We start from the raw sequence: 13,038 nt of genomic DNA, 5'->3' as shown, positions 1-13,038 counted from the left end.
TGGTACATACACACCACGGAATACTGTGCAACAACAACAAAAAAATGAAATCATGTCTATTGCAGCAGTACAGATGCAGTTGTAGGCCATTATCCTAAGTGAATTAATAAAGGGACAGAAAACCAACTATTGCATGTTTCCACTTACAAGTGGAAGCTAAATTGGGTAAACATGGACATAAAGATGGCAACAATAGACACCGGGGACTATTAGATGGGGCAAGGAGGAAGGGTAGCAAGGATTGAAAAACTAACTATTGGGTACTATGCCCAGTACTTAGGTATAATCAGTTATACCCCAAACCTCAGCATCATGCAGTATACCCATGTAACAAACCTGCACATGTATACCCTGAATCTAGAGTAAAACTGGAAATTATTTAAAATAAAATAAAATACAGCTTAAAATATCAAAGAAGATACTGATTTGCATCCATGTTAACATGTAAATGACTGACAGTAGGCCCTGTCATTGAATACTTTATTAGGAAAAAGGGAAAACAGAGTTAGGTGAGGTTGATGCTAAAATTAACTTACCAATTTTGTCAGAGATCATAATGACCTTATATATTAGTTTCAGCCGTATAAAATAATAATGTTTTTCTTAAACTTTAAAAAATAAAGTGCTGTACATTAAAATAGTAGCTAATATTTGATTGAGAGAGATAAAATTGTAGCTAGCTATACTTGCTTTTTATAATAAAATAATGAGATGATTTTACTTGGTTTAAAACACTACAAATAGTGTTCAGTTTAAATAATTTATTCAGGATTGTATTAAAAATAATGCTTTAATATGACTAATATTTCATGTCGTGTATTGGAAGCTATTCATATTTTTATAGAAACATATTTCTGATTTACAGGTTTTTTGCCTTATTGGTTATGTTCCATCAGTTATTCTGTTCACTTATATTGCTTCTTTCACCTTTAAGAAAATTTTACATACCAAAGAATTTTGGTCATTTATCTATTCTGTGGTAAGTCACATTTTACATTATTTTAACTTTCCATAGCAGTTTAATTAAAAGTCAAGAATACTTTCCTGAGTATACTAAAAAATGTTACATGTCTTTTGTAAGCACAGAATTTAGTTAGATAATTGGCAGCTTCTTTTTATATGTACATTTGTCTTCTGAATGCTCCTTTCCACGTAGGGACAATATGGAAGACTTTTAGCAACTAGGGTAGCATGGATACCAGCTACAAACAAGTTGCTACGTGCTGACTAAATAACATCTTTAGTTCCATGTTTTACTAGAGGATTGAAAACATAGTTTAATGCTTAGATGCCAATTTGTAAGTCAGTTTGTATGAAACTTCTAAACACTTTGTCACTTGTTTTTTCATTTTTTTTCTTTAGACAGCGTTGGCTTGTATTGCAATCACTGAAATAACTTTCTTTATGGGATACACAATTGCAACTATTCTTCATTATGCTTTTTGTATCATCGTTCCAATCTATCCACTTCTAGGCTGCCTGATTTCTTTCATAAAGGTAATTCTGCTAAGTATTTTAATATGTTAAAAAACATATTGTTTTTAACATGACATTTTAATATGTTAAAAAACATTGGTTTCCTTCCCAATGACCGAGGCAGCTGCCCCGAACAGAGGACCGCAGTAGCCTACTGAGGAGTCTGTGGGGACAGCTCATTGCAGCCCTCCCCAAAAAAGAAAACAAAAACAAAAACGTAAATAAGTACTGTCTGAGGATGATAGTTCTTACTCAGAAAATAGTAAAATGCATCAGGTTAATGGCTAGTACTTGATTTAGATATTATTAATGCAGCATAAATTATTGTGAGATCTTGTCAAACTGTAAATTCTCAAAAGGGCTCTATGCTCATTATAGGTTTTCTGATGCTCAAAATGATATATATAATTAGAATTGTGATGTGGTTTCAGTCAGTGTTTTTAGGAGTTTATCAGTGATTAAATAATGTATTTTACTATGAAGGGATGAGAAAGAATAAAGTAGAAGAGATTTTCTCCAAGAAAAAATAGAGACAAAAACCAGATTTGTTTTATTAAGGCTGGATAATTGAAAAAAAATTTCCATGTGATTAGAAAAAATATTATGAATTATTGATTTAGGTTTGCTAATTAATTCTACTTACTAATCCTGCTACCCCTGCTTCCCTTTTTAGGTCTCAGTTTAATGTTTAATTTAACTAATTCTCAAAAATATTTTGGGACAGAGAAGATTTTAAGTAAAAAATATAACTTACTAATATGAATAGCTAACTTAATAGAAAATACACTTGCTAAACAAAATATATTTTTTATTTTAATCCAACTATTTCTACATATTGCAGCATATACATTTTAAAAACTTTTTGTCTTAGATTTCTTGGAAGAATATACGAAAAAATGAGGACTCCTATAATTCATGGGATAGGCTTTCAGTAGCTGTTATATTGGTAAGAAATAAAAGTATTTTTGTGAGTTAGCATGTTACCTTAAGAATAGTTTGGTCCTATGATTTTGACTAAGTATAATTTTTTATCCGGTTTTATAAAAAAGAAGGTGCGCAAAAAGTCAAGTGTGTTAGTCAACACTAGCTAATCTGTATTTAATAGGGAGTACCTTTCATTTACTGAATGTGTCTACTTTAATATACTTAGCCTTTTACATGTTATTAATTCTATTTAGCTACAGTTCTGTCTTCTTAAAATCAAAAACAAAGTTTTTGTGTTTGATTGTATTTTATGAAGCTGACAATAAATGAATGATACAGAGGTAGAAAATATGTGAAGGATTTACTAAAAATAATTCTGTTTTAGTTTGTATAAAATTTATTTTTAATTATCTTTATCATGTCAAGTATAAAAAAGTTGTGATTTTTCTTTTTTTTTTTTTGGTGATGGCAAAGAACTTGATATATGTAGTCTTAGTTCTATTGGCAAAGGAAAAGAATAAACAACAAACCTTTTAGTCATGAGCTGCAACATGTTCTTCTTTTAGCCTTACGTGCAGTGTGTACTGTGGATTTTCCTCTTACAATACTATGAGAAAAAATATGGAGGCAGATCAATAAGAAAAGATCCCTTTTTCAGGTCAGTTAATTTTTAATTTTTAAAAAATTTTAAATGATTTTAGTATATTTACAGAATTGTGTAACTGTCACCATAATATAATTTTGAAACATTTCCAGCACTCCAGAAAGAAACTTTGTACTCATTAATAGTCACTTTCCTATTCCTACTCCCATAACCCCCTGTCCTAGGTAACCACAAACCTACTTTCTGTTTCTGTCAGATTTGCCTATTCTGAACATTTTATATAACTGGACAATGGAAATATGCTTTGGAAAATCTTGAGTCTAAAGACCAATGATTCTCTTAAATATCTTATATTTAACTCATAGGTATTTGCTTTTTACCATAGTTTGTTGGTATGTTATTTTAATGTTGGAAAATCATCAGATTTGCCAGAAAACATCTTTTAAAAATTGCTAGGATTTGGGCAATATAATTAGTATCTAACATATGGATTTACACTTACTATAATGTTTGGAATGGCCATCATGTAGTCATGTGTAGCAGTACTTCATTAGCTTTTTTTTTTTTTTTTTGCTGAGTAATGCTACATTGTGTGTGTATACTGTACTTTTTATATATCTTTATCAGTGAGTTGCTTTTACTTTTTGGCTATTATGAACAGTGTTGCCATGAATATTTGTATACAAGTGTTTGTGTGGACATATATGTTCATTTATTTTTGTTGGCTACCTAGAAATGGGATTGCTGAGTCATTTGAGGAATTTCCAGACTGTTTCTAAAGTGGTAGTGCTATTTTACACTCCCCCAGGAAAGTATTAGGGTTCTATTTTCTCCACATCCTTGCCAATGCTTGTTCTTGTTTGTCTTTTTTTTGTTTTTGAGACAGAGTTTCACTCTTGTTGCCCAGGCTGGAGTGCAATGGCACAATCTCAGCTCACCACAACCTCTGCCTACCAGGCTCAAGTGATCTCCTGCCCCAGCCTCCCAAGTAGCTGGGTTTATAGGCATGTGCTACCATGCCCAGCTAATTTTATATTTTTAATAGAGATGGGGTTTCTCCATGTTGGTCTCAAACTGTCTCAAACTCCCAACCTCAGGTGATCCAACCACCATGATCTCCCAAAGTGCTGGTACTACAGGAGTGAACCACTGTGCCCAGCCTTTGTTTGTCTTTTTAGCATATTCTTCCAAATATATTAGCTAATCTCTATTTTTACTTTTTCTTCTATCCAGCCTTGCTTACATGATCAATCACTTTATTATCATTTCAGCATCCTCAACTTTTGTCTTTTTGAACTGTCTACAAAAAGTTATAATTGTTGGTGAATTGAATTATATGCTGGAAAAAAATAACATAAAAGTGCCATTTGATAGTACTACATATTTATTGCTTGTAAATTTATTCCATATACAAAAGCCAATTTTTAAAAAAAAAAAAAACTTATTTTAGATTCAAGGGTAAATGTGCATGTTTGTTAGATGGGTATATTGCATACTGATGGGGATTGGGCTTCTAGTGTAACATTACCCAAAAAGTGAACATTGTACCTATTAGGTAATTTTTCAATCCTCAGCCCTGAACCCTTTTGGAGTCCCCAGTCCTCATGTTTATGTTCATGTGTATCTACTGTTTAGCTTTTCCTTATAAGTGAGAACATGTGGTATTTGATTTTCTGTTTCCCGATTAATTCACTTAGGGTAATGGCCTTCAGCTCCATTCATGCTGCTGTACAGAACATAATTTCCTTCTTTTTTATGGCTGTGTAGTATTCCATGGTGTGTATACACCATATTTTCTTTTCTTTCCTTTTTTTAAATATTTTATTGCATTTTAGGTTTTGGGGTACATGGGAAGAACATGCAGGATTGTTGAATAGGTACATACATGGCAATGTGCTTTGTTGCCTTCCTCCCCATCACCAATATCTGGCATTTCTCCCCATGTTATCCCTCCCCAAATCCCCCCCGCACTGTCCCTCCCCTAGTTACCCCCAACACAGACCTCAGTGTGTGATGCTCCCTTCCCTGTTTTCATGTGTTCTCATTGTTCAGCACCCATCTATGAGTGAGAACATGCAGTGTGATTTTTTGTTCTTGTGTCAGTTTGCTGAGAATGATGGTTTCCAGGTTTATCCATGTCCCTATAAAGGACATGAACTCATTGTTTTTTTATGGCTGAATAGTATTCCATGGTGTATATGTGCCACATTTCCCCTGTCCAGTCATCATTGATGGGCATTTGGGTTGGTTCCAGGTCTTTGCTATTGTAAACAGTGCTGCAATAAACATTCGTGTACATGTGTCCTTATAGTAGAACGATTTATAATCCTTTGGCTATATACTGAGTAATGGGATTGCTGAGTCAAATGGAATTTCTATTTCTAGGTCCTTGAGGAATGGTCACACTGTCTTCCACAATGGTTGAACTAATTTACACTCCCACCAACAGTGTAAAAGTGTTTCTATTTCTCCACATCCTCTCCAGCATCTGTTGCCTCCAGATTTTTTAATGATTGCTTCTAACTGGCATGAGATGGTATCTCAATGTAGTTTTAATTTGCATTTCTCTAATGACAAATCAGTGATGAAGAGCATTTTTTCATATCTTTGTTGGCCTCATATGTTCCCCATTGTTTGTTTGTGTCCAGTTTGTCAAAGATCAGATGGTTGTAGATGTGTGGCATTGCCTCCAAGACCTCTGTTCTGTTCCATTGCTCTATATCTCTGTTTTGGTACCAGTACCATGCTGTTTTGATTACTGTAGCCTTGTAGTATAGTTTGAAGTCAGGTAGTGTGAAGGCTCTGCCTTTGTTTTTTTGCTTAGAATTGACTTGGCTATGTGGGCTCTCTTTTGGTTCCATATGAAGTTTAAGATGGTTTTATCCAGATCTTTGAAGAAGGTCATTGGTAGCTTGATGGGGATAGCGTTGAATTTATAAATTACTTTGGGCAGTATGGCCATTTTCATGTATTGATTCTTCCTAACCATGAGCATGGAATGTTTCTCCATCTGTTTGTATCCTCTCTCATTTCATTGAGAAGTGGTTTGTAGTTCTCCTTGAAGAGGTCCTTTACATCCTTTGTTAGTTGTATTCCTAGGTATTTAATTCTCTTTGTAGCAATTGTGAATGGCAGTTCATTCTTGATTTGGCTCTCTTTAAGTCTGTTCTTGGTATATAGGAATGCTTGTGATTTTTGCACATTGATTTTATATCCTGAGACTTTGCTGAAGTTGCTTATCAGTTTCAGGAGATTTTGGGCTGAAATGATGGGGTCTTCTAAATATACAATCATGTCATCTACAAATAGAGACAATTTGACTTCCTCCTTTCCTAATTGAATACCCTTTATTTTTTTTTCTTGCCTGATTTCTCTTGCTAGAACTTCCAATACTATGTTGAATAGGAGTGGTGAGAGAGGGCATCCATGTCTAGTGCCAGATTTCAAAGGGAATGCTTCCAGGTTTTGCCCACTCAGTATGATATTGGCTGTGGGTTTGTCATAATTAGCTTTTATTATTTTAAGATACATTCCATCAATACCTTATTTATTGATAGTTTTTAGCATAAAGGGCTGTTGAATTTTGTCAAAAGGCCTTCTCTGCATCTATTGAGATAATCATGTGATTTTTCTCTTTGGTTCTGTTTATGTGGTGAGTTATGTTTATAGACTTGTGGATGTTGAACCAGCCTTGCATCCCCAGGATTAAGCCTACTTGACTGTGATTGATAAGCTTTTTGATGTGCTGTTGCAATTGGTTTGCCATTATTTTATTGAAGATTTTTGCATCTATGTTCATCATGGATATTGGCCTGAAGTTCTCTTTTCTTATTGAGTCTCTGCTGGGTTTTGGCATCAGGATGATGTTAGTCTCATAAAATGATTTAGTTTGGCTGGATTCCCTCTTTTTGGATTGTTTGGAATAGTTTCAGAAGGAGTGGTACCAGCTCCTCTTTGTATGCCTGTTAGAATTTGGCTGTGAACCCATCTGGACCTGGGCTTTTTTTGATTGGTAGGCTATTAATTGCTGCCTCAAGTTCAGCCCTTGTTATTGGTCTATTCAGGGTTTTGACTTCTTCCTGGCTTAAGCTTTGGAGGATGCAAGTGTCCAGGAATTTATCCATTTCTTCCAGGTTTACTGGTTTATGTGCAGAGAGTGGTTTGTATTTCTGTGAAATCTGTGGTAATATCCCCTTTATCATTTTTTATTGCATCTATTTGATTATTCTCTCTTTTCTTTTTTATTAATCTGGCTAGTGGTCTGTCTATTTTGTTGATGTTTTCAAGAAACCAGCTCCTGGATTTATTGATTTTTTTGAAGGGTTTTTTATGTCTCTATCTCCTTCAGTTCTTCTCTGATCTTAGTTATTTCTTGTCTTCTGTTAGGTTTTGAGTTTTTTCATCTTGCTCCTCTAGCTCTTTCAATTTTCACCATATGGTGCCGATTTTAGATCTTTCCTTGCTTCTCGTGTGGGCATTTATTGCTATATGTTTTCCTCTAGACACTGCTTTAAATGTGTTCCAGAGATTCTGGTATGTTGTGTCTTCATTCTCGTTGGTTTCAAATAACATCTTTATTTCTGCCTTCATTTCATTGTTTATCCAGTCAACATTCAAGAGCCAGCTGTTCAGTTTCCATGAAGTTGTGCAGTACTGAGTTAGTTTCTGAGTTCTGAATTCTAACTTGATTGCACTGTGGTCTGAGAGACTGTTATGATTTCCGTTGTTTTGCATTTGCTGAGGAGTGCTTTACTTCAAATTATGTGGTCAGTTTTAGAGTAGGTGTGGTGTGGTGCTGAGAAGAATGTATATTCTGTATATTTGGGGTGGAGAGTTCTGTAAATGTCTGTTAGATCTGGTCGGTCCAGGTCTGAGTTCAAGTCCTGGATATCCTTATTAATTTTCTTTCTCATTGATCTGTCTAATATTGACAGTGGAGTGTTAAAGTCTCCCACTATTATTGTGTGGGAGTCTAAGTCTCTTTTTAAGTCATTAAGAATTTGCTTTATGTATCTGGGTGCTCCTGTATTGGGTGCGTATATATTTAGGATTGTTAGCTCTTCTTGTTGCATTGATCCTTTTACATTATGTAATGTCCTTCTTTGTCTCTTTTGATCTTTGTTGGTTTAAAGTCCATTTTATCAGAGACTAGGATTGCAACCCCTTGCCTTGGGGTTGCGCTTCTTGAGGAATATCTTTGTGGTGTTCTCTGTATTTCCTGTACTTGAATATTGGCCTGCCTTGCTAGGTTGGGGAAGTTCTCCTGGATAGTATCCTGAAGAGTTTTTCCAGCTTGGATTCATTCTCTCCATCACATTCAGGTACACCTATCAAACTTAGATTAGGTCTTTTCACATTATCCCATATTTCTTGGAGACTTTGTTCATTTCTTTTTATTCTTTTTCTCTAATGTTGTCTTCTCATTTTATTTCATTGCATTGATCTTCAATCTCTGATATCCTTTCTTCTGCTTGGTTAATTCAGCTATTGAAACTTGTGTATGCTTCACAAAGTTCTCATGTTGTGTTTTTCAGTGATGTTCATAAGTGAACATCAATTCATTTATGTTTCTCTATAATCTGTTTATTCTCGTTAGCATTTCATCAAACCTTTTTTCCAGTTTCTTAGTTTGTTTGCATTGGGTTAGAACATGTTCTTTTAGCTCAGAGAAGTTTCTTATTACCCACCTTCTGAAGCCTGTTTCTGTCAATTCATCACACTCATTCTCCATCCAGTTTTGTTCCCTTGCTGGTGAGGAGTTGTGATCCCTTGGAGGAGGAGAGGCATTCTGGTTTGGGGTGTTTTCATCCTTTTACACTTGTTTCTTTCCATCTTTGTGATTTATCTCCCTGTGGTCTTTGTAGTTGGCGACTTTCAGATGGGGTCTCTGAGTGGATGTCCTGTTTGTTGATGATGAAGTTATTTATTTCTATTTCTTAGTTTTCCTTCTAACACTCAGGGCCCTCTGCTGTAGGACTGCTGGAGGTCCACTCCAGACCCTGGTTGCCTGGGGATCACCTGCAGCAGCCTCTGCGTTTTCACTGGGAACTGCAATCCAGAGTTGTTCCTATTTGGTCATCTTGGATCCCATTCACTAACCATATTTTCTTTATCCAGTCAACTGTTGATGGACACTCAAGTTGGTTCTATGACTTAACTATTGTGTATACTACCATGATGAACATATGAGTGCAAGTGTCTTCTCTTTCTTTTCAATAGTTATCCAAAGTTTTTTTATTCTTCAAATTTCTCAAATCATCTTATTTTACTTCCTGCTTCTCAGTAAGTAATTTTGTCATTTATCTCAGAAAACAGAAACAATTATAAGTTATGAATTTCTACAAACTTACATCTTTCATCATTTTTGGCTTTTCCAGGTTCTAGAGTATGTAGCAGCCCATCCTGTTATCCAAGTCTTCATTTATTCTATATACTTAGAATATTGCTCAATTTTCTTTTTCTAGTGTATTTTATCTCTTTTTTTTTTCTTTTCTTTCTGAATCTCAATAGTGTATTTTGTTGTGGGGTTGGGGAGGGTCACCTTTATTCCATATATGAAAGAACCCATAGATCTCATTTGAACATGAATTCATCTCTAGCTCCTATTCTCTATCTCTTTTCTTTCATAGCCAAAAACCTGCTATCTCCAGTTACTCACCTTCCATCCACTCCTATAACTCCCTCCAATCTGGTTTTCCCTTACCTTTCCATTGATACTTTTTCAATAAGATAACTAATTATTTTGTCCTTTTATTGTCTAGTAGCCTCAACATATTTAATCTGCAGCCTTTAATATTTTTTTGTGTGTGTGAGATGGAATCTTAGTCTTTTACCCAGGCTGGAGTGCAGTGGCACGGTCTGGCTCACTGCAGCCTCCATCTCCCAGGTTCAAATGATTCTCCTGCCTCAGCCTCCCAAGTACCTAGGATTACAGGCATGTGCCACCACACCTGGCTAATTTCTGTATTTTAGTTTTTAGTAGAACAGGGTTTCTCCATGGTTGCTAGGCTGGTCTTGAACTCCTGACTTCAAGTGATCTGGACACCTTGGCCTCTTAAAGTCCTGAGATTACAGGCATGAGCCACCACACCAGGCCACATTTTTTCTTATTCTTTTGTTTTCCATTATGTCTTCTTCTGTTTGCAAAAATTTCCTTTGCAAGCACTTCATCCTCTGTCCCTAAAAATGGTGTTACTGTGGGTTCTGGCATCAGCCCTCTACATCTACTCTTTCTGGGCAATTTCATTTATACTCAGGTTTTATATTTTTGAGGGCAAAGTTCATGTTTTTTCATCTTTCTTTCTGTGTAATAATACCTGACACCTACTAGTCATAATTAATATTGTTGAATAAATAAATGAATTTAGGTAATATCATCCAAATACTATTATCAGTCATTGAAAAATATTGCTCATAATTCTACCTTTCAGAGATAAATCTAGATCTTATGTTGGTGTATTTTTCAGTCTTTTCTCTACCTAGTATCTGAATTTCTTACAATTTTAATTATTTGAAAACCTACTATCTTTCTATATTTATTATATATATGTAGAAATCTTTCAAAGAAGTCCAAAAATAGGAAGTTTCCAGAACCACCAAACAATGAGGATGAAGATGAAGATGTCAAAGCTGAAAGACTAAAGGTCAAAGAGCTGATGAGTTGCCAGTGTTGTGAGGAGGTAATTTATTCTTTATGCTGTCATATTAAATATGAAATGATCGGTTCCCAGTATATAGAAATTAATCTGAAAAATAGTTTTTTGCATATGAAGCAATCTGAAAAAAATCTTTCTTGAAAAAAAATACTTGTCTACTTACCTTTGAATAAACCAGGATTTCAGTCATAAATGGATATTTATTTGTACCGTATCTCCTTATTAGCCAATATAATTTTTATAATATGGACATGAGGTATGTACAGCCTGTCATTTCATGATAGGTTTTGTAACTTTCTTTTTTAAATACAATTTTTCTTATTAGAAACCATCCATTATGATCAGCAACTTGCATAAAGAATATGATGACAAGAAAGATTTTCTTCTTTCAAGAAAAGTAAAGAAAGTGGCAACTAAATACATCTCTTTCTGTGTGAAAAAAGGCTGGTATTTAATTTTTTCTTACATAACTTTTCTAGAAGAGTAATTTCCACTTTTGGTTTGATTTTATTATGATTTTTTTTCTTTCAATTTCTTTAGGAGAGATCTTAGGACTGTTGGGTCCAAATGGTGCTGGCAAAAGTACAATTATTAATATTCTGGTTGGTGATATTGAACCAACTTCAGGAAAGGTATGATATGTAAGAGTATGGGATATGTTGAATATGATTTCTATTTTTAATTAAGATAAACTTTTAAGACAAATTAGGATTTGATATACAATTTTATTGTATATTATTAGCATTTTTTGTATAGCTTGATCAAATTATGATCTTTTTGGTTATCTGCAAAAATAATGTACTTGGTGAAATTTTCATACACACATATAGACACACACATATACAATATTTCTGCTTCTGATATGCTTACATGCATGAGTTACTTGTCTGCCAACTTAATGGAAGACAAGTTTATTAGTTTCAAGAGATTTGGGAGTTTGTTTTGATCTGCCATCAGCTAGTCTTTGATCATAAGCATGTCACTCACCACTTTGTGGATACTTCACAAAACTACCCTGATCCCATTTCCTGCTTCTCTCCCCTTGCTTACTTTATGCCAGCCATACTGGAAAATGACAGGCATACTCTTTTCTTCAGGTTTTTGTCCAAGATGTTTCTTTTTTGTTTTTTGGAGATTTCAGTGGGATGGGAGAATCACAAGGATTCAGGTGTTCAGAGGAATGTATTGAGTAGAGGTGAGGAACTGGGAGGTTGAAAAGTTAAGAAAGGAGAGAAGGAGAGGAAGAAAGAGGAAGAAAAAGAGGGAGAGAGAACAGGAATATTGCTTCATACTAAAAACGGGTATTAATAATGGCCAATCAATATTTTGTGTATTTAAAATGGAGAACTCTATAAATATTTATTGAGTTTACTTGTTCTGGATCTGAGTTGAAGTCCTGGATGTCTTTATTAATTTTCTGTCTCATTGAGTCTAAATCTCGTTATGGGTCTTACGTATCTGGGTATTAAGATCTCTTATTGTTACATTGATCCTTTTACCACTGTATCTTTGTTGCTTTGAAATCTATTTTATCAAATGTGAGAATTGCAACTCCTGCTTTTCATTTATTTATTTATTTTTGCTCTCCATTTGGTTGGTAAATTTTTCTCCAACCCTTTGTTTTGAGTCTTTGTGTATCTTTGGATACACCGTTAGGTTTTGGCTGTATCTTTTGATTGGGGGATTTAGTCAATTTAAATTTAGGGTTACTGCCATTTGATGTTAACTGGCTATTTTATCCATTCGTTGATGTAAATTCTTCTTTATGTTGATGCTCTTTACTTTTTGGTATATTTTTAGAAAGGCTCATACTGGTTGTTCCTTTCTATGTATAATGCTTCTTTCAGAAGTTCTTGTAAAGCAGGCCTGGTGGTAATAAAATCTCTGAGTACTTGTTTGTTCATAAAAGATTTTATTTTTCCTTCAATTGTGAAGCTTAGTTTGGCAGGATATGAAATTCTAGGCTGAAAGTTCTGTTCCTTAAGTATGTTGAATAATGGCCCCCACTCTCTTCTGGCTTGTAGGGTTTCCACTGAGAGATCTGCTGTAAGTCTAATAGGCTTCCCTTTATGGGTAACCTGGCCTTTTTCTTTGGCTGCCCTTAGTATTTTCTCATTTGTTTCGATTCTGGTGAATCTGACGACTATGTGCCTTGGGGTTGCTCTTCTTGAGGAACATCTTTATGGTGTTCTCTGTATTACCTGGAGTTGAATAGTGTCCTGCTTTGCTAGATTGGGAAAATTTTCCTGGATAATATCCTGAAAAGTATTTTCCAGCTTGGATTCATTCTCTCCATCCCATTCAGGTACACCAATCAAACGTAGATTGGGTCTTTTCACATAGTCCCATATTTCTTGGAGACTTTGCTCATTCCTTTTC

General features: G+C 34.7%; 1 protein-coding gene across 9 annotated transcripts in view; it reads left to right on the top strand.

Moving 5' to 3' along the window:
* ABCA5 (ATP binding cassette subfamily A member 5) overlaps window positions 1-13,038 on the top strand; it is a 102,733-nt gene that overhangs the window by 68,839 nt on the left and 20,856 nt on the right. For all 9 annotated transcript variants that reach the window (XR_013535973.1, XM_035301646.3, XM_002748665.7 and 6 more), the window contains 7 exons: window positions 866-979; window positions 1,363-1,497; window positions 2,348-2,422; window positions 2,967-3,058; window positions 10,557-10,683; window positions 10,985-11,102; window positions 11,200-11,291. Coding sequence is in view for 8 of the 9 variants with exons in the window: in XM_035301646.3 (XP_035157537.3) it covers window positions 866-979; window positions 1,363-1,497; window positions 2,348-2,422; window positions 2,967-3,058; window positions 10,557-10,683; window positions 10,985-11,102; window positions 11,200-11,291 (753 nt within the window). In the remaining variant the exon portion in view is untranslated. The remainder of the gene's footprint in view (window positions 1-865; window positions 980-1,362; window positions 1,498-2,347; window positions 2,423-2,966; window positions 3,059-10,556; window positions 10,684-10,984; window positions 11,103-11,199; window positions 11,292-13,038) is intronic.

This window comes from Callithrix jacchus, chromosome 5, assembly GCF_049354715.1.
Source record: "Callithrix jacchus isolate 240 chromosome 5, calJac240_pri, whole genome shotgun sequence".
In the NCBI taxonomy this organism is placed as follows: domain Eukaryota; kingdom Metazoa; phylum Chordata; class Mammalia; order Primates; family Cebidae; genus Callithrix; species Callithrix jacchus.
This window is presented reverse-complemented; position numbering and strand designations above follow the sequence as displayed.